Source organism: Lutjanus erythropterus, chromosome 10 (genome assembly GCF_056507025.1).
Source record: "Lutjanus erythropterus isolate fLutEry1 chromosome 10, fLutEry1.hap2, whole genome shotgun sequence".
Taxonomy (NCBI): domain Eukaryota; kingdom Metazoa; phylum Chordata; class Actinopteri; order Lutjaniformes; family Lutjanidae; genus Lutjanus; species Lutjanus erythropterus.
This window is the reverse complement of record NC_139326.1, coordinates 13,095,797-13,118,361: the sequence shown is the minus strand read 5'-3', so window position 1 is coordinate 13,118,361 and position 22,565 is coordinate 13,095,797. Positions and strand designations below refer to the sequence as shown.

At 39.3% G+C, this 22,565-nt stretch overlaps 1 protein-coding gene across 2 annotated transcripts in view; it reads left to right on the top strand.

Annotated features, from left to right (window-relative positions):
• The first annotated feature begins 525 nt into the window (after nt 1-525).
• ypel1 (yippee-like 1) overlaps nt 526-22,565 on the top strand; it is a 37,751-nt gene continuing 15,711 nt past the window's right edge. The window contains exons 1-2 of one of the 2 annotated variants that reach the window (XM_084728245.1): nt 526-1,118; nt 10,801-11,085. In XM_084728245.1, the coding sequence (XP_084584371.1) occupies nt 10,969-11,085 (117 nt within the window). In that variant the 5' untranslated portion in view covers nt 526-1,118; nt 10,801-10,968. Of the gene's footprint in view, nt 1,119-3,645; nt 4,116-10,800; nt 11,086-22,565 lie in introns of those variants that run through there. The other variant, XM_084728244.1, reaches the window with a different exon arrangement.

Genomic DNA, 22,565 nt, shown 5'->3' with positions numbered 1-22,565 from the left:
AGCTAGAGCTGGAAAATTAAATTAAATTGATTGCCAACTTTTTTGATAACTGATTATTAATTGTTTGATTATTTTTTCAAGAACAAATTCTCAATTAATTCAAATATTCATATCCTGATTTCAGCTTCTCAAATGTGAATATTTATTTTTTATTTCTTTACTCTTCTGTGGCAGTAAATCTTTCTCAGTAATCTTTGAGTTGTGGACAAAACAAGACATTTGAAGACTTCACTTTGGGAAACACTAATCAACATTTTTCACAATTGTCTGGCGTTTTATAGACCAAACAACTAATTGATTAATCCAGTTTTATGATTATTGACTATAGATTGATGCTGTTTGTTGTCATCAGTGTGCTTCGGTGGTTTGCGTGGCTGCAGACCAAATTTCCTCTGGGACAACAACAATGTTGGATTTGTTGAGACATGCTCCACGTTGTTGTCCTCATGCGCTCGCTCTTATTTCCAGCAGCACGTAAAGGCAGCACCGGTAGATTTAATAAAACACCGCTTTTCTCCACTTTTCGCTCACATGCAGACCCAAATCAGCTAACGCAGCTCGTCCCAGTGACAATATAAACACTTTGAGACAGATCGGACAGTCTTACGTGCCAGCTGCGGGCTCGTCGGTGTTTCTGTGCATTATTCAAAGCGCGCTGCGCATCACGGAGCTAATTAGGATTTCAGTATAAATAAGGCCGCAGACGGGACAGCTCGGCCTGTCCTGCCGCTCATGTCGGAGAGCTGAAGGTATATAGAGGTTAAAACCCTTCAAAAAGCTGCAGGCTGCTCCGACATGCACACCCTGTGACGGATGGGACTCTACTCAAACCGGACCCACGGAGATATCGTGCACATTTCACGGTTTAGTCTTTGGTTTCTGAGCGCAGCGGAGATCCACCGAGGAGATTTGATGTTTCTGGGGACTTTTTAATGGCACTCGGCCTGACCTAGACAAGCTGCTGCTACCTTTATGGGACGGTGAAGGTGTCCTTTTATTTTTTTTATTTTTTTGTGTTTTTTACTCTTATCCAGACTCCTGCAGCTCGAACGGGGGACAGAGATTTCTTCACCGGGTTGTTTTGGTTTCCGATGGGGGGAAAGCGAAGTGTTTTTGGGGTGAGTGGAGAGCCAGTGACCTGCTGGAGGACACGCGTGTGTTTGACAGAATAATAACTGCTGTAATATCCCTTTAGAGACTTTAAAGTGTATGTCTGTGTAGTGAGTTTGTTACTGAAATAATACTTTGCGGTGTTTTATGTTTGTTTCCTGTTGCGCCAAGGGATTTATAGCTTTTTCTATATTTATATCAGGCTTAAAATCATCATAGGATTAGGCTTATTGTGTTTTGGGATGCATGCAGAGCCACTAAACGATGCAATGCATGACAGCCACCGTAATATTCAAGTAAAAACCTTATCATATATGCACAATAGTCCTCAATATTCCCGTATAAACTTAAAAGTGTTGCATTTATGATTATTTTTAACTCCCTGCTCCTCTATAGGATGACACTTGTGCAGGATTTATGTAATTGCAGGCCTGTAATAACCCGTTTTCGTTAATTATAAGGTTACAGTGTCTCCTTTCTTTAATGAGACACGTTTTGCAATTTGATCTTCGTGTTGCATTCAATAGCAGAAACCCTGGCGTGCTGATGATTTGCGCTTTCACCGTCCTCATGTGTGCGCCTCTCTGGCTGCAGATCTCGGTCAGTTTTGGGGGGCTTATGATGCCACGTGAACAGGGGACAAAAACACAGTGAAAGGATGGATTTCATAACGCTCACGCACAGCGCGCAGCCTGCACCTCTTGAAGGGAAGCTGCAGTGTGCAAATGTTGTGTTTACATGCATCCTATGAGTGAAGCAACACACATATGAGGGTTTCAAGGTATTGCAACATGCTCGTGTTGCGTTTATTTTATTTTTTTTTTAAATAAAAGGCAGGAAAGAGTCCATAAAAACAGTCCATGGGTTGTTGTTGACGCGCGTCCTCTACGTCAGGACAGCAAGGGTAGGACGAGGGCAGGCTTTTGTTTAGGGGGTAGGTACCAGATTTATGTTTGATCTGAGGTTTTTCAGTGTTTAATCATCATCATTCATGGCATTATGTTTCAGATGTGTGTCTGTTCAATGTCAGGATGATGCAGTACTGACACATAAACAGTGCAGCATCAGGATGAGGAGGTGGTGGAGGAGGAGGAGGAGGTGGTGGTGGTGGTGGTGGGCGACCAGGCTGCTGTTTTGTTTTGTTTTTTAATTATAAGAAAAGCATTTCAGCTTTGTCTCAAATGTCAGACACCCCCAAAATAATATATTGATCTGTTTCTAAAATTAACTAATGGGGGCAGGCTTGTTTTGTCGCCAAAAGCTCAGAAAACTCTATGGCTGTTTTTCAGGAAAAATCACCTTATAATGTTCTTATAGTGTTTTTCTCATACAGTTCAGTTATGAGTTATGTTGACATTTGCTGCTTTCTGGTGTCTTTTCTCCCATATGGTGTCTGGATTATGTCAGACTGTTTTTCTTTGTTTGGCATCCTTAAGAAGGATGTCTAAACGCTGTTTCTTTAAGGATTTTAACCCATAATGCCACTTAATCAGTCCACATTCTGTTGAATTTAGAAATAATTCATCATGCAACTGGTATTTTGAGTGAAAAATGTGTCAAAAATACACAGAAACACGACGTGACTCCGCCTTTGATTAGTACAGACAGGTGCAGGTGGAAACCCAAGCTGACAAACAAAAAGTATTATTTTTCAGATGAGAGAAAGAAGAGGAGTCAGATTCATATTCTCATCTTGTATTTATTTACACATCCGGGTATCTGTGCGTTCCCTCCTCCCCTTGATGGCGCGTTCAGGCCGCATGGGAAATAATCGCCTCAGCAATAACAAAACAATAACTTTCAATAACTGTATTTCCCTGAAAACTAAAAGATATGATTTAATTTGTTGCCTGTCATAAACAATTCCCGACTTTGTCACACTTTACATAGAGACACTTTACTTCGTGATGCATCTGACTGTTTCAGAGCAGACTAAACACTGAGACATTGAGGTGTCACAGCAGCAGAAGAAAGCAGAGGAACAGATAGTGAAAAAAGTAAAAACTAGACTGTGATACATTTGTGTTATGAGTAACTGCTAGCTCTTTTTTCACCAGCCAGGTTGGGTAAATGGTTCAGAAATTTACTTGCTGGGCATAAATTTTTACTTGCCCATGTTAAAAAAATGTTGATTAATTAGCATTTATCAAATATCAACAAAGACTAAAGTTGATTGTCATGTTTATTCAAGACTGGTGTGTTTATAATTTGTAAGAAAATAGTAACAAATATCCTGCAATTTTTGCATGAAAATTTACTTTTAATCAGTTATCAAATTAGTTTAATTGCATAATTCTTTTTTTCTTTTTTACCACTGGCCTGATCGAGCAAGTGAGTTGCAAGATTTACTAGCCAGACATGGCATTTTACTTGCCCCAGGGAGGCAGGCAGTCCTTGTTTGTGAGCCCTGTATCATGTTATACAAATCATTAAAAGCTAAAGTGAAAGTTACTAATAAGTCCTATATGCACCTCACATAAATATTAACAATAATACAGATAAGAAAATTGCAATAAATAGTTTAATATAAAAACTCCAAATAGTAGAAAATACCAAATAACATATAGAATTATAAATTAGCTATAAAGTAAACAATAAAGAAAGAAAACATTTTTTTTTACCACCTGAATGTACCACCCTGAACCTGGTTCCCATCTTTCCCACGGGAACCTGAAGGCAGCGCGGCCACCTAATGGCCACCCGGGCTGTCAATCCCAGCTTCATCTCCCTCCCACGTGGTGACGTTTCCGTACCAAAGTAACCAGGCCAGTCCATTACGCACACAAAAGACACAACAAAAGCCCGTGTTGGGAAAAATGAGATCCGTCAGCACCCAAAGGACACAACAATAAGTTCCCATCTGGCAGCATCACCCATGGACCAGAGCCTGGGACGACGACAATCATTTATTTAACTAAAAAAACATCTCTGAACAAAACATCTCTCTCTTCCTCCAGCAAGCAGTTTTCCACCAAGCTGCGTTTTGGTCAGATCTGATCCAGGTGGTGAGTACAGCAGCAGTGCAGGGCAATGTTTACCTCCAAAAAGGAAAAGAAAAGAAAGAAAGAAAAGCAGCAAACGCGGTTCTGGTGTCGTGCTGGATTCACAGACTGTGTCAGGCTCGGAAAAACAAACAATAAAAAGCAGCCAGAACAGCGACACTGTTGCACTTGAGCTGGCGTCGTGCTCTTTGTTGGGGGAATAAACACATTTAGAAGATGAGGTAGAGGAGAAAAGAGGAAGGAGGGAGGCTGCAGAGGACTGTAATGGCAAGATGAACTTAATCAGAATATTAAAAATCTCGTTTGAACGCATGTTGTGTCGTAAATGTGTTGCTTTTTTTGTTTGGATTCAGTGGAGTCTTTTGTCTGGACACTCTTCTTCCTGTTAGTGGTTACCAGAGACGCACAGTGTGCTGCCTCTTTGTTTTCACTTTGCTCAGTTTGACTATCAGCTGTTCCTGCTGGGTTACCTGTCGACTCCACTCAAGTCTCTTTTTTAATGTATTTGTCCTTTTGTTTAGCCTTCAAAACAAATGTTTAAATCAAAAAATTTCACCTGTTTCCAGGTGATGAAGAAGGCTAAAACAAAGGAAACATTGATTCTAGTGCCAGGAAACGACTTTGTGTAGTGTTCATTTTGTTTATCCTTCAAAACAACATCATTATATCCTAATTTTGATTTGTTTTCAAGTGATGAAGAAGGCTAAAACAAAGGAGACATGAATACTGGTGCCAGGAAATTATTTTGTGTACTTTTCCTTTTGTTTCTCCTTCAAAAGGAAATTTCAAATCCAAATTGTCACCTATTTCCCAGCGATGAAGGAGGCTAAAACAAAGGAGACACAAATATTAGTGCAAGGAAATTAGTTTTCCTTTTGTTTATCCTTCAAAACACTTTTTAAATCCAAATTTGTACCAGTCTCGAAGTGACAAAGAGGGCTAAAACAAAGGAGACACCAATTTTGGTGCCAGGAAATTATTTAATGCAGTTCTCCTTTTGTTTATCCTTCAAAACAACAATGTTAAAATCCAAATTTTGAGCTGTTGTCAAGCGTTGAATAAGGTTAAAACAAAGGAGACAAAATTTCTGGTGCAAGAAATTATTTAGTGTAGTTCTCCTTTTGTTTATCCTTCAAAACAACGTCTTCTCAAACCACATTTTCACCTGTTTAGCGGTGACGACAAAGACTAAAACAGAGGAGACATTCATGGTATCATTTTTTAAGTATTTTTCAGCTGTTAAGTTGAAGAAAAAGACAGAAAATGTTTAAGTAACATCTTAAAAAGTGAACACAAATAAGACTATGCGCTGTCAAATACCCTAAAGTCAGCAATTTGGCTTCACGGGGGAGCAAAATAACCAAACAAGCATCTCCAGAGATGTTTACTTGTCCTTATTTGGCATTTATGAAGAAAAAAGCAAGGTGTGTGCGTCATGTTATGCTGTCAGTGTGTCTATTAGAGGAGGAGGAGGAGGAGGAGGGGGGAGTCTAAGTGCAAAAAACAGCATGCTATTGTCTGTGTGTGTGTGTGTGTGTGTGTGTGTGTGTGTGTGTGTGTGTGTGTGTGCGTGTGTCTGTGTCTGTCTGTATGTCTGTCTGTCTATGTGTGTGTCAGTGACATCCCTCCCTCCATAGCGATGCACTGCACAAACCTGATTTAATCACTGATGGCGATGATGCTGAAGTGTGACACACTTATAAAGCTCTTGTGTTTGTGTGTGTGTGTGTGTGTGTGTGTGTGTGTGTTTACCTTTCCCTGTGCACGTGCCGCCGAGGTTAAACTGGGCTAATTCAGAGAGGGGATTTTGTCCTTTTCATGAAGGGATTATGCCTCAGGCACCTGTGCAGATTATACAGTATGTATGTAAATATGGTTCGTCAGGAGCCACTGGTTTGGCCTGCCAGTTTTCACCTCTGGTACCTTCCCAGACGTGTAAGTGTGTGTGTGTGTTTATACGTGTGTGTGTGTGCTTGTGTTTGCAGAGCAGCCATGCTTCACGTCACGGCTGCTTCCTGTTGAGTTGCGGAAGCCCCTTTGTTTTCTCGTCTGGCTGCTGGCTTCTGTCTCGGTGCTGCTCTTCCTGTTGCAGCACATTGAGCTCAACTGGAAACTTCTGGAGCTGCTGAAGCTCATTTTCATTGTGTTTTCACTCTCAGGGATGCAGCAGGGTTATTGTTGTGTTTTTTTTTTAACAAGGTGCAACCTTTGTTATGCTGCTGTGTTGTTGGTTAGAGAGACTGTGAGCTGAGGTAGACAATACAGTTTTAAGACAAAGAGGACAACAGGTAGTTTTTTTCCCCTTATTCAACAGTCAGATTATCAATCAAAAGCTGAAAATAAAAGCCTGACGCTTTGACTATAGCTGTTCTCTGCCATAGATTACAAGTACTCTTTCAAAAGAAGTATCAGGTTGCAAAATATAGGTGACAGAAAGTGTAGTTTTGTTTAGAATCATCTTAACAATACTAAACACCACTACTGTCGGCCGTGTTTGGTTGGTGTTTTCCCTGCAGGAAAAAAGAACCTTAAGTGCACAAAAAGTGTTTTCTGATATATTTTTACAGTAAATACAAGAAGTGAAAGGCACCACGGTTGAGGTGATAAACAGCACCACCTATAGGCGGTCTGATGTTGATCAACAACAAAAGATAGAAGACGTCATAGTCCCGCCCACACCGTTTGACTGACAGATGATCCATAATCCATTCGCCATTCATTCATTTAAAGGTGCAGTGTGTAAGATTTACGGGGATTGGTTTGCAGAATATGGCTGAGATGGAATATAATGTTTCTAAGTGTGCGTTCATTAGTGTATAATAAACTGAAAATAAGAATAAGAAACATAAGGTAACCATAATAAGATAGAAAAGCACTGGCTCTGTGGAGGGCTTTTTAGGTTTTTCTCAAGTTATGTAACCACCATAGGCTCAACTACACACTTGGAAGGGGAGGGTGAGGTGAGCGGTATTCAGATGGTTGCAGTCTACAACCTCACCACTAGATGACACTAAGTCCTTTACACTGTACCTTTAAGTAAAAGTAGTGATAAATCCATATATCAAACTAGTTCTTGTGTAGAAATTAATTGTTAAGAATATTTTCAAGAACTTACAAGCTATGCGTAGCTAACCAACCAACAGCGAGAAAGCTAGCATTAGCTGGCTAACAGTGAAAGAGATACAGTCATAATATTATTGGCATAAATAACCTGAAACTTGATAAATGCTGTTCAGTAAGGGTTTAATCTTAAAAATTTTGAATTAAATTTACTGAAGTAACACAACACGCCTCAACATGACCCTTATGTCAATATAATTTAACTAAATGAGTAGATAGCATCACTGGGGTTAGCATAGGCCTAATCAGATATTTCGCTCTCATTCTAAACCAATATGAATATTGCTAACTGTAAAACACGTTTCCATCATGTGTACACACATAAATAAAACAAAATACGTTTGAATGTAGTTGTGGATTTATGGTGCTTTGTTACCAAGGTAAAGTACTAGCAAAATGTAGCCTAAATTGCTTCATGTAACAGCGGCCACCATGGCCACAAGTTGCAATCACAGGATAATGGTAAACGCTAAACCAGTTTGGAAGCGCCATAAAATCGCCATGTAACCCTCTTAAAGATCCAGTATGTACGATTTTACAGCGATTTATTGGCAGACGTAGATCATCATGTACAATCACCTAAAAATAGGAATCATGTATTTTTGTTACCTTCGAACGATCCCTTTATATCTACAGAAGGTGCTGGTTGTTTTCAGCTGCCATGTCACACCACCATGTTTTTGTAGTAGCCCAGAACAGACAAACCAAACACTGATTCTAGGGCTTCTTTTACATTTTGCGCCAGTTGTGTGGGCACTGTAAGTTCTACTACATGCTTGGAAGGGGAAAGTGAGATGAGATGTTTACAGTCTGTAAGCTCATCACTAGATGCCACTAAATCCTAAATACTGGTCCTTTTAACTGAGTTGGTAGACAAAGTTAGACTCTGATGAAGAGAGTTGAGCATTTAGCAGCAGCTGGTGGAAATGACATCAGAGCATTTACATGTGAACAATCCAGCTTTATTTATACGGCACCTTTCTATCAGGGTAACACAACTGAATGTGCTTTACAGATCACTGGCAAGTAGCTAAAGCTCTTAAAGCTATAATAGGTAGCATCTCCAAATTAAAATGTTCAAAAATGCTAGATCTGTCATATATGTGTGGAGTTGTGTACTTATATTATCTCAAATGCTTCCAACAATGTTCAAACATGTAATTTATTCAAAGTAACCATTTGTTTCCTGCTAGCCATTGCTAACTAGTTGCTAGATACTATAACTAAGTTGGTGAGGAAGATGAATGAGGAAGGAAGCCGAACGTTACTAAATGTAACATGAATGTCTGCCGTTATGTCAATTTTTGTCACCTATGGTGGTTGTGTAAGAACAACTCCCATGAGCCCATGCTCCGTCAAGATGTCATCGAACTACGTCTTTTGTTATCTGAGACAGACCCCTAGCGGCAGAACTTAAATAAATTGTGTGCTTAAATAATTTGAGACTAATGCACACTGGCAATAAAAATAAAATAGTATATAAAATAAAATAGATAAAAGATGGCAACAAAATAGATAAGAGGGAGTGAAATATTTTAAAACATGTATATAATAAAATTTTAATACAGTTCTTTAGTAAATGTACTTATCATAGTCACTTTCCATCAGTGTCTGCAGTGTGACTGGAGCTGAACACACCAATCACACATCAGCTTAATGTCTATTCTGCCTTTTTAGCAAGATCGCAACACAAAGTGCTTTACATAGAAAGAGAAAAAGATCAATAGTAACAGCAAGAAACTGAACTGAAACAGTGAGAGGCCTATTCCATGAACAAACCTCTGTAACCTCAAACCTCAGGGTCCATTTAAAGACACCAAACAGCCATCACGTCTGAACACAGACGGCGATGTGTACAGGAACAACGCTCGTGTGAAATATTTCCTTTGACAGCGGAGCCTTTTAGTTCCCACTTGCTGCAAACCGCGGACACAAACACACAAACAGAACGATTAATGATGATAATTCAGTAGACAATATAAAGAAAGGGTCGTAAAAGGCAGTGGGCAACATGGAGTCCAAGGCAGCAGAGTACAAAGAAAGAGAGAAAGTTAAATAGAACAGAATAGAATAAGTCAAGTAAAACAAAATGGCTTGATGGCATGAATGTTTTTTTTATAATAAATAACTACCTGGTTAAAGAAGGGCTTTTGAAAATATTGAATATGCATACTTTTGGTGTCGGTGTAAGCATGAATGTAGTTTAATATTTGGTCAGCTGGAATCCAATTTCTTGGCAAAGCAAAGCCCAGACAGCAGGACAGTCGGAGGTGGAACAGGTCTTCATTCTGGTGAATATTTGGCGTTGTTGTACACCTGCAGACCTGTTTTTGTCAATCTGACTCCCTTTTTTCAAAGGTCACACATTCATTGTGTCTTGGCAGCATTGTCTCATCGGCTATTCTAGTCTGTCCTGCGTATGAGCTGAGCTGGTATGCGTTTGTTTCTGCAGAGCTGAATTCATCTCAGCCATGAAAACAGATAAAGCTTCTGTTGAGAGATACTTTCTTTTCACGTTCTTTTTGTTTTGTCTCACCTTTTTGGATCTTTTAAAGTAGAAGTCCAGTTTATCACAGCCGTGATCTTGTTTATTACAAATGTTACTGTAGTTTTGTTCACTGTACTCACTGAAGTAAGGGCTGAGATCTGGGAACGAGTCAACGTCGCTAAAAAGAAGGGCGAGAAAGATGAGCAGTCAGATGATCTGACAGATTGTAAACAAGCCCTGAGGTTAGCCAAACTTATTTGTAAAAGGAAATTAAGTTAAACAGGAGAACTATTAGTCAAACTACCTGTTGTAAACATCCGTTACGGTTTACAGACTGACTTCCAGGTTCACTTTTGACCTACTGTACCCGCTGTAGTTTTCCTGCAGTGTTTGAGTTGAACTCACCAACAATTCAGATGCTCTTAGTCACACTGTAAAACAGCTCGAGGTTATGTTTTTTATATCTAACACAATAAGTGTGAAATATTGATCATAATAACAGATGTCAGAAATGTTTTGATAGATACAATATATAATTAACAAGAGAGATATTGGACAAGAATTTGATTTGTTAATGCAACTCTAAACAAAACAGTTTTTGTGGTTAAAATAAAGTGTGTCAAATTTAAGTAATTTAAAGATGTACATGTTGTCCCTTTGTGGGATTTTGTGAATAATTACATGATTTTCCCGACAATCAAACAAAAATACTTTTATCTCAGAGCTGCAATAATCTCGTCCTGCATCTATCAGTCCAGTGGGACAGAAGAAACCAGCACTCGCTCCCATCTTCAGCCATGAATAATAAAACAGTTTGTGACCAAATGAAACATGTTATGTGGTTTTACATAAACAAGGGTTTGTTTGACGCATCATAATATTAAGTTACATCACCGTGCAGCCATGCTGGTTGTCAACAACATGCGATTGTAATCACATAATAGATTATTGTAATCAAATGATTGCTTGAGCAAATGAGCTGTGCTTATATTGGAAATGCAATCAAGATCATGAGCTCTATAAATAGGAAGTATGGAACGTGTCTCTCACCACATCTCCTCTTTTGCTTTTCCCCTGCAGGTTTGATTTTCTCCTGTGGTGTCTGTGTGGAGCGTGCCACACACCCACTCCACAACAACGACGGCTTTTGCTTGCATCTTCCAGTGTTTCTTCTGTCAGCAAGTCCAGCAGAGCTGCAACTCTTCCAGTGCCAGCCCTGACACCAGCGAGGAGCCCTGCCCCACTGACATGGTGAAGATGACCAAGTCTAAGACCTTCCAGGCTTACCTGCCGTCCTGTCACCGCACCTATAGCTGCATCCACTGCCGGGCACATCTGGCCAACCACGACGAGCTCATCTCAAAGGTACGACAGCTCCACACGAGTTCGCTACTCGTCCAGTGCTCCCTGTCCTTCACTTAATCCGCCCTGCAGCTTTTCACATGACATTCAACTGTTCGGTCTATATTTATATACGTGAAAAAAGCCACAGGGCACTTTGCAGTTTTGTCACAAAGCTACCATGAGCTATATGTGGTGCCATTGTGAAGGTCAAGTGGAGAAAAGCAACACATAAATATAAAAGATAAATGAAATACATTCACCAACTGTGAATGTAAATCAATTAATAATGTTTTAAAATAAATTGCTGCAATTTATTCATGTCATCCATGTCCAGTTAGTAAGCTAGCGGTAGCTAATGTTAACAAAACTCTAGCTAACTAGCTACCTAATAAGTAAGCTAGAAGTTGCTAACATTAGCTGACTTTAGACGTGAATATATGCCTTTTTACAGGTCCTCTAAGTGACAGTTTTAAAAATTTGGCTTTCTTTTCAACACAGATGAGCCTAGCACAAAGTATATCTGAGTACAGGAAACAGGAAAGGAGAAATTTTCCGAAGGCATCAAGCTAGCGCCGAGCAAGAAGGAGCCTTAGGTCAATGGTTAACTAGAGCTGCAAAGCTGGCTGATAATTTTCTCCTTTTATACGTATATACATTTGATTCATTGTCAGTAGAAAATATACTGCTCATTGCAGCTTTAAAATAAGTGGCACTGATGTTGGGGGCAGACTGGAAAACATGAACAACATTTTGCCCTTGAGTTTATAGTCAGTTCAGCTGTTCTATGAAAAAACTTAAAAGGACTTTGCAATTTTATCCAGTTTAAATTATTCAAATGAAAAACTGATAAATTAGCAGACTGGATATCAAAGTGTCTATCTTGGTCTCCTTACTCATCTTTTGGATGACATTATGAGCCATGATGATAAAATTTGACAGTGTTCTTGTAATATTTGGAGACGAATAAATCTGTGCCCCTCCAAACTGTGAATTCTCTCTCAGCTGGGACCCGGCAGTGATTGAGTGTTGTCCTCTGGTATTAGTTGTGGTAAATGACACTTTGGTTTGACAGCAATGTAATTTTATTTGATGCTCACCTGCTTATTGCATCTCCAAAGCTCGTGTACCTGTCTGCTCTTGCATCTGTACTTTATTTCTGCCGATAAATTCTCAGAGGTTTAGATGACAGCGACTGCTGGCGTTATTACTGAAGTCGTCTCTGTGGTGCACAAAAGAGCTGGTCAGTCTTTTAAAGTGTCGCCGCCTTAGCTATTTTTGTTTCTGTCGCTGTGTTTGGGTAAAATTTAAAGAAAAGCAGGCAAAACTGAAAGTGGTGCAGTGGCTCACTGAAACCTCAGAGGCTCACTTTCAAAATATGAGATGAAGAAAAGGAGAAGAGAAGGACGGCACTGAGCTGTTTTTATTTTTATTTGGTCTCATTGTATCCTCATAGTAATCTAGATTCTTAACATTGTGAGTTAGTGGGACCAAAACTAATTGTAACTGTAATTATTTATTATTTTCCTCCTATTTTTTTCCAGTGTTTCTGAGTCAAAACCTTACCTGTAGATTGACTTCATCATCAACTGCATTAATAATCCACTCCTACTGAGCCTTAACATTTTGTGCTCTCCTAAATTTCATATGAAGAAGACATGTCAGTTATTTAATGCAGCGTTTCTGTCAGACTGTTCTCAGAGACACTTGTCTCTGTGAGACTGCGACCCTAAGTGAATCCAAGTGATCATTATAAGTGTCAGAAAGTGTCCAGCAGCGCTGGTCTGAATTTTAAGTAGTTTGTCTCAAGCTAATATTCAAGATGTACGAGAAAATATTTTCCGAGGGCACAGTTGAAATACTATTGAGAACAAACCTTGACATTGAGCTGAAAAGTCTTCAAATATAATGCTACCTGTCCCATCGCTCAGAGAGTCTCAAGTGCAGCAATGATTGGAGTCTGTATTTGTAAAAGACTCAATTTTCACTTGTTGTTGTGCTGTAGTATGTCCCACTGTGTAGACATGTGTCAGCCTTTAACTTCATTTTCATCCACCTGTAGTTGATGGAAACAAGCATGAATTGTCATTTCATTTTGGCGATATTTCAGACAGTAGCTGAAAGCTTGTGCAAAAATGTGATGGAGACAAGTCATGAGTTTAATCCCACTTTTTCTAGACACCAATAAGGGCAGCAGTCACATTATCGTTTATGGTGGTGATAAAAGGTCAATTATTTTGCTATCAGCAGATTTGTTCAGTCTGAATGTGCAGAATGGAATCTGTGTGAAGCTTTATTGTTTAGTTCAACTTTGAACTGTGATATGCAAATTCCCCAGTCATTCCTGTGAAAGTTGTTCACTGAGTGCATATGCTGGAAAAGCCTCTGCAGGCATCCTCACGCTTCTGCGGTTTTTTTTGGGCCCACAGAGCATGCTCAGTAGAGTCTTTCTCCAGCCGAGCTGGCCGAGAGCAGGTGTGTTGGCTCCCTACACATGTGAAAAATAATATGATAATACTCCTTCTCTAGACCTCCCAAACATACTGAACCAAATAGATCAAATTCTGGCTGGAGGAAGAATCATGTTACAGCAGCTCTTAGTCCAAAAGTGGTTTTTGAGCCAGTGTGCATCACATGATGCTCCCGGAAGTAGCAATCCAGCATGTGGCCCGCTGCCAAAATCACCTCAGAGAAAAGTGCTGTTCCTGGGGACATGCTGGTCACACTTTCAGTCCCTACATGGAGGAAGCTGTTGTTTCAGGCAGTGCTGTTTCATACAGTATTTCTCTGGTCGAAAAGCCCTCAGTCAGGTGTATACAATGAAACAGAGATTCAGATGCAGCGAAATTTCAGTGGTTCCTCTCAGAGAATGCACATTTGAACAGGTGCGGAATAGAAGTTGTTTTACAGTGTGATGCTCACCCTTTTGTTTTCATAAAGGAAGTTCACTGGTTTAAGACACCACAAATGTCAAGAACGCCTCTAATATGATAATAATCAAACTTAATTACATAAGTGAACAAGAGAAGAAAACGACAAGTTGCTTCTTGCTGTCGGCAGATAAAATAAATCCAGACTTGCTGCAATAATTTCACTTGAAGTTTTGCACACTGAGCCCAACTTTGAACTTGAACTTTCAACTTTGCACAGTGATCACACTGGTTGAAAAGGTATGTGGTGCAGTTTGTGCTCATTTGTTGTACTGAAGCTGTAACTGTTCCTCCTTGCTGTTCTTTGATTTTAGTTGTTTAGGTAGAGTGTTAGCTAAGGTTATCGCAGAATTTTATTGTTTTATTGTTCTTTTGGTGATGTTCCACCTGTGCAGGCATCTCTCAAGTTCACTCTGCAAATCAGTATCCCTTTAGGGGTGATAATGTTAATGAAATGACAACTTCAGATGTTCCTCCGGCTAAAAATTACATTGGATCTTAATTAGTGGGCCGTCATTTTTCATGTTTTTTTTTTCATTCTCCTCTTTGACATTATTCCAAAACTCCATGCAACTCTGGACAGTTCTATAAAATATGCGAAGGATCTTCCATCATCACAGACTACCTTCAGTATGAAGCTGCTGAAGAGCTTGAAACTACCAGTTTGGTCTTGGAAAACCTAATTTTTAACTTCCAGTCAAATTCCTCCATCATTAACCAATATTGATCGGTTTGTTGCTGCCTGCACAGAGATCCTCCCACGTCCTGTCCTCAATAATTTCCAATTCTAGCAGAGACAAAAACAAACAAAAACCTTCATTTTACAGTCAGATCACAGAGTACGATGCTGAAGATTCAGCCCATTTGCCCAAAACGAAATTGCCCTGCCAGGTCTGGTCATTTATCTGCCCACGGAGAGTGACGAATCTGAACCTGAGCGAAATGCAAACTGCTGAGAGCGAGCTGGACCCGGCACTGTTACATCCTTTTGCTCTGAAGCATAACAGTATCAATTTGTTACAGGATGTCTGGGTATTGAAGTCCACATTGTCCAAACAGTTGCTGACATTTGGAGCCACAAAACATGCAAGGCTGCCAGAGCTGCTGCTTTCATGCCGACTGTAAATCGACAGCTGGTGTGAGCAAAGACTGAGCAAAGTTTATAAACTATCAGACGAACCAGCGTCGCGGTGTCTGAAGAAATGACCTTTTTGTGTTTATAATAAGATAGTGACAGTGTGTTCCCTGTGCGTCGCACTCTAGCCACACTGTAAGCTGATTATTCAAACGGCAAAGATGATCAATCTGCGCACTCGCCATCTCCACGTCGAAATCCATTTGCTTCCTGCGGCTTGGAGAGTTGGAAGCTCACAGCTTGTTAGTGCGGGCGAGGAGACGAGCTCTGTAAACAGCTCTACCTTCAGACTGTGTTGATCCTTTCAGTGAGATCAGAGGCCTCAAGACGGTAATTTCGAAGTTGTGAAGTCTGCACAACAAGGATTTCACAGGGTTTTAATTGTTAAAGACCGTCGTAAATCACGCTGATGTGCCTTTGGCTAAAGAGAGGGACTATCCTCATCTATCTGCACCTCACTTTACCTGCCTGGAGCCAATGTCAGATGTGCGGATTTATCGTCACACAGCAAACACTATGACAAAATGAAGAATGAAGTGTTTTATGGTGAAAGTTCTGGATGTAGTGATGTTTTATTGGCTTCTTTGAGGGAAATTAAATTGTTCCTGCAACAAATTTTAACAAATGCAAAAAAGATAAAAAGGAAAAATGAATAAAAGGGTAGGGTTATACACATATCCTTCAGTTAACACAACGATAATACAGAGAAAAAAATATTGATGAGTAACAAATAAACACACACAAAGATGTGACATTCAGAAGAAACAGGACGTTAGACAATGTGACAATGTAGGCTGCTGATTTTTTCCTTTTGTTTCACTTTCCTGTTTGATTCACATCCTCTTGTTTGCAATCAGGAAGTTCACTGGTTTGAGACTATACATATAAGGAAGAAAACACCACTAATCATAATAATGAAACTGAAATTGCCTAAAACTGTTCATAAAACTTACAAAAAAGGAGAATTTCTAACTTCATGAACACGCATTCAGTGAGATGCATCCCAGCGTGAACCTCCATGTTAATTCAAACCATGACTGAAAAGAGTTTTATTTTAATTTTGATGGACCTGCAATAACAAGAAACAAGACAAGAAAACAGCTGAGAAAACCAGTACAATTAAATTAAAATGTTGAAAAGAAAACCAAATCTTAATTTTGCTCATGTCAGCAAAGCAGCAGCTAACTAGCGAGATAATCTACATCAATCGTTTGCTCGCCAGTTAGCTAACATTGTGCTAACTTTGGCTAAGATGTGACTGTATGTGGCTTCTATAGATCACCTAGCGACATCTTTTAACTGTCTTCACGTTTAATTTTATCTTTTAAAATGGTTGTTTTCACTATAGATGAGGCTAGCATATTGCATATCAGTAGAGGAAACAGGAAGTCCCACCAGGTACCAAGGTTGCTCAGCTGTTATTGGAGCACAGAGCAAAAAGGGGTGGGACTTAGGAAGGGTCAGTAGTAGCTTAACACACCAGTCCCACTTTCTTGTGATTCCATGTGGCCTGGAATGAACAGAAGAGCGTGTAGTGGGGGACAGACGCTTGACGGTTTTACAAATTTCTGGCTGCAACGCTGCAGAGTGAAGTCCATCCACAATCTACAGTTAAGCCTGTGCCAAAGCACCAATCACAGGTCAGCTGTTGAAGTGTCGGCCGGTAAATGAGGTTGGCTGAGATATATTTGGGAATGCTTAGCGTACTGATGACCTGTGTGCCTCAGGCGCTCTCTGAGATGCTCTGAAGAGTGCAGAAAAGTCGGATATGTTGGTTTTGCACTGACATGTTGCCCAAAAGAAGTTTATGATCTTATCACATTATATTACTTGTTAGATAGTATTGGTTAGCAGGTTAGCTTTTGATGTTTATGTTAGATGTGCTTTTTTTGATGTCCAACATGATGACAGAGACACTGGGACATGAGTTTGTTTATTTTGTGTGTTGCATCAGTTTTAAATGAGGCAACTTTCTTTTAAAAGCACAACAGCCGGTTCAAAAGAGGCCCTGCCAAACTGGCTGTGTGGGTAGAAGGGGCATTGAGGGCACTGGTCATTTGGTCGTGGTATAATTCCTGCCCTGCAACAACTGAAGTACTTCCTTTTCAGCTGCACATTTGACCTTTTCAGTGTGACTTCGGTTCATCATGACAAACGGTTAGATGAGAGCGAGGTACGTATGAGCTGAGGTGCCGGTGCTCCTGAGGTTTGTCGTGAGAGAGGTGTAGCATGTTAAAGGGTGTCATGTTTGTGTGTTTGTCTTATTAGAGTCACGCCACATTGTTGTCAGAGGTTCATCAGAGCCGGCGCAGGCGCAGGAATGCTGGAGAACCAGTAGCACCAGAGAGCTTCAAACAGGGAGATGCATATGAATTAGATTTATTACCGCACAGTAGCCGCGTCTCAGGGAGTTCCACCCAGAGTGCTGAAATAATCTGCAGCAATGGAGAGGTGGCCCAGTTTGGTTTGTTGTTTCTATTTACATAAGCATAAATTAAGCTCCTCTTGGATTGTGGTGCAGTATTAAGACATTGCCATAAAAAAAAAATTTTTGTCCCCTGCTGTTTGTCTAGATATGAGCCATGCTTTCCTATATATGCTCATGTTTATTAGCATCTGGCTCGAGACGGCCGTTTGGGTTTTGTTGTGATTAAGGTCGGCTGGAGAATGTGATATTTGTTGTCAGACAACACTCAGCTATGTCTAGAATCCTGTGGGATGAAGACGGCTAACTTAGAATAAGAATATTTTTTAAAATCCCAACATATACCGCTCACAACAGGTACAAGTTGCAACAGTGATGGCATTAAATATAAGTGAAGTTTTGTCTACATTTTAATTCTAATCATCACTTGAGATTTGTGTTTAATACTCAGATCCACAATGGACATATTTTTAAAGCTATAATACGACCTTAGACATATGCTATATAGTTTGTTAAGTTGTGTACTTATCCCAAATGTTTCCAACAATGTTTCCAGCAGTGCATTTCCTAAGTAGCCGCCAGCTGCTGTAACTACCATGAAGACTGGTCGTGTCTAAAAGGGAGCCCTAGACCTGGAAAATAGCTTTAACCCAGTCATGATCTTTCCCAACCCTAACCAGGTGTTTTTGTGCCTCTAAACTGACCCAGCTCTTAACCACAGTATTATCACATTATAAGACATAATTAGTTTGCCCAGATAAGAAATAACGCCTACAAATCTTCCAAGAGTTTTGCAAAACTAGGGTTCCCTTCTAGACTCTATGTCAGAGGGTGAGGAAGGAACGTGAATAAAACTTGAATTACCTCGTTCATGAACATGATACCTGCCTGAGTCATGTAGGATAGATTTTCATAAGCTGTGATGGTTGTTTGATGATGAAGATTCCCATGATTCCACTCAACTTTGTCTTTTGTTACTGTTAATGAGGCAATTGTTTACAGCATCTTTTAGTCACTAAATTGATCACAAGAAGAGATGCGTCATGATCTGTCTGATTCAGCTGAGCAGATGACGAACTTCTCAGTGCCTTGCTAGCAGTGTAGCGACCAAAACACAGAACCTAAATCCAGCCATCACTGTGCTTGGTTACTGTTTCTCCAGTTTGGAAACCTTTGCTTTGAAACCATCTCTTTACCTCAGAATTACCTGTATGTATTAATAATGCTCTCTTGGCCTTCAAGAAAGTTTTGGCAAATGTCTCGCCTCTGTGAGATGTTGGCTTTCCCTCCTGTGTCGCATTGTGTCTCCCTTGTGCAGGTGTTTGGCCTTTAAAATGCTGACTTTTAAAAACTCAAGTTCACCAGATATAAACACATCAGTCTGAACACTTTAGACAGCTTTCTCTTAGATATCAGTGGAGCTCTCACTGCACACGCTTTGGTGGTCCAATTTTTTTTAAGGTCTGATGAAGTGTATAATCATCAAATGCTTTAAGTGATTTATTTCCTATTGTGACAGAGTGTTTGGGACGTCAGCCAGCCTCTGGCTCAATTTAACAACAGACACAAAAGAATTTTTGTTGGGTGGACTTGCAACCTCTATCTTTATCTCTCTGGTTGCACTTCCTCATGTGTGCAGAAGTGGATGAAAAGTCAAAATTGGTATCCGTTCTCATTTATATAAATTGTGTGTTCTTTAAAGATTTCAACAGTCATTATTTAAATAGTTGAAAGTAAGTCACTGTCAAAAGTCAGACTTATCTGTTTTTAATTACACTAAAGTGGCGATCTAGAAAAGTTAAGTCCTGCTTGATTTGGCGACTCCTGTAGTTACTGCTGGTAACTGTTGACTGCTACAGGTCACAGGATTGTGGGAGCAGAAAAACAGGCAATGACTGATCTTCCAACTTTCTGTGAGCGACTGTTATCCAACTTTATGCTGCACACGGCGTGAGTCTGTGAGCAGCACACATTGAAAGGAGTTGGTTACCTGGCTGAGAAGTTGGAGGCGTGCAGCCTGTCGCCCGCAGCTCATCTAACAGCTCACTGTAGCTGTGCCTGACTGATTCATTGTTCCCTGACATTTTTTCAAACTGATTCACAGTCAAAAATGCTGAAAATGACCATACTTTGTGGGCCCATTACATTTCCTGTGACTAATTCCTAATAAAAGTTGAATTTCGGCACTTAAATCCTTTTTATGTGAAGCTGCAGCAGCAGGAAATGTTTGGTTTGCATCAACTAGCGTTTGACAATAATTTAGCATTCTGCATTGATATGTAGATATCTGTTTATAGAGATTACATTGACAGTAACGTAATATAGCATTTTTTTTTCTGGGACACCCGGTTCATAATCCTGCAAATATATAAATCTTGGGGTACTGAATGGGCCAGAGTCTCACTCATCATTGTCTTACCTCAGTCTGCAATAGACAGTGACAGTATTTGATTGAAAATCTTCAAGATTGCTTTTTTTAATCATATGAATGTTGGAACTAGAGGTGACTCATATGAATAGTTTAATTTGGGAATTCATCTTTAATGTCTGCCGTGTTATAGACCAAATATTGATCAAATAACTGAGTAAAAAAACCTGCAGATTAATGGATAATACATTTAACCAGATTAGGCCCTTGGCTGAATTCGTATTTGAAATCACTGTCATCACCGTTTCATGATTTTCAAGTACTTAACAAATTAATCTTGTATTTTTTAATAAATGTGTTTGAGTAACAGTGCATCCACCCTGCTGAAGTGAGTTTGAAGAAGTCTGAGTCAGTTCCAGGGTTTCTGCTTTCTCCTCTATGACTTGTCACCTCTGACCTCTGCGGTGAAAATTCAAAAGACCACTGCAGTGAGGAGTGAAGTGCTGACCGGTCTCTGTTTTCTGGTTTATTGGGCCAATGCCATAAGGCGACTGTTGACAAATGACCTAATTAGTCTGAACAATCCACTTTAATAATAATTGGATTTAATGAAGGGATCCTCCTTGGACAGTCTGTCTCTCTCCTTGACACAGTAAACATGTTGCAGTGATGTATGTTGCTTTGATACAGCAGCACATCATCGATCTGTATCTGTCTGACAACATTTGACGAGCTGTTGGTTTAACAGACTAATGGACAAACACAACTCTTTGTGACAGACTGTGATGTAGACAAGATCATTGTGGTTTTACACTACATGATGCTGTATGTGTCTGTTGTGAGTCAGTGCTTTTTAAATCAAAAAGGTTGATGACAGAACTGGTTGATAACCTTAGTTTACATGTGCATTTTATGATCTGTTTTTAAACTCATACTGTATTATTTTCATGCAAGGAAAGGTACAAATCCATAGGAAGCTTCACAAATTCAACATATCACAAAAACTAAAGATAATAAAGGAAGGCAGCAATCTGGAAATTTAAATAAAATAAATACATATTAAAGATGATAAAAGGAAAGGAAATATTGCACAAATATCAGGAAGATCTGTCATGCAGCGCAGTACTTTGAATATCCAGATACATAAGAAAACTACGTGTATGACATAATGTTCATTTCAAACAGGGCTGCAACTAACGACTAACTATCTTCATATATTGTCATTATAATTTGCATATTATTTTCATAATTCGTCGATTAATCCTTTAGCCCATAAAATCTCAAAAAATGCTCATCGCAGTTTCCCTGAGTCCAAAGTGAAGTCTTAAGATTTCTTCTTTGGTCCAGCCAGCAGTCCAAAACCCAAAGACTCTTCATTGACCATCATAAGTGACAAAAAAGGCAGCAAATCCTCACATTTAAGAAGCTGGAACCAGCAAATGATTGACATTTGTGCTTAAAAAAATCACTGAAACAATTACTCAGTTATCAAAATCAATTCTGACGAAACTAACTGATAAATCATCTAATTGTTGTTTAAAGTCTACATTTAAACCAGCAGGATGTCCAGTAGACAGCCTAATTTTGTCTGTGCAGAGCCTCAAAAACTTTTCAGAACTTCCCTTAAGCTTGTGACTTCCTACAAGAGCAAGAAGCTGTTTTAAGTCATGTGGTATTAATAGTTTTTGGCTTTTTTTAATTTTTTTTTTACAAAGCTCTCTTATGGAAATTAACAACTGCTAACAAATTGTAATTCATGAATAACTCAATTATATTATTCAAGCTTTTACTTTAGTTTAGTCTGATGCAGCACATAATGGTGCTTGCACTGTCCACTGCAAGTAATGATTTTCACAATTATTGTTTTGATTATTCAATTAAATGATTAGTCTTTAAAATGTCAAAAAACAGAATGATATGTTTCCAGGCTGTGAATGTCAGGTCTTCAAATGGTTGTCCAACTAACAATACCGAATAGAGCTGGACCAAAATATCAGCCAACCGATATTATCAGTGTGATATTGGCCTATCACAGCTGTATTGATCTGTATCAGTATTGACATATATATTGCTCGATATATATTGCTTTAAAAAATTTTTGTTTAGCTGTATAGGCAGCATTTTCTGCAAATTTGATTATTTTCCTTAATTCAAGTTGGACAGAAAACAACAGTAAAGTTTATTGTTAAACTGTAAAATATCCTGCCTTCATTACAAATAACATCACATGTGTGACATTTTAGGGATCACCATAAAAAATATGCGTCAGTGTTCTGTATATCATGTCTCCATATTTCTCCTTAATATTGGTATTGGTGTTAGTCCCCCAAAATCCACTATTGGACTCATTGCACTGAACCCAAAGATATTAATTTTATTGTAATATCAAACAGAGAAAAGCAGGAAATCCTCACATAGAGAATATTTGACAGGTCTGCCTTATAAATAATTCCATAATCATAATATACTGTAGATTGATATCTGAAAATTGTTTTTTATTAATATCTGGATTTTGATCACACTGCTCACAGATCTATTAATAAGCTGTCTATGCTCTGCCACACCTCGTTAGCATTTGTGTGTTCAGTAGTCCAAGGCAGCATCACCAGTCCTCAGCATCAACCCTTCTAAGCCGATTATGTTACT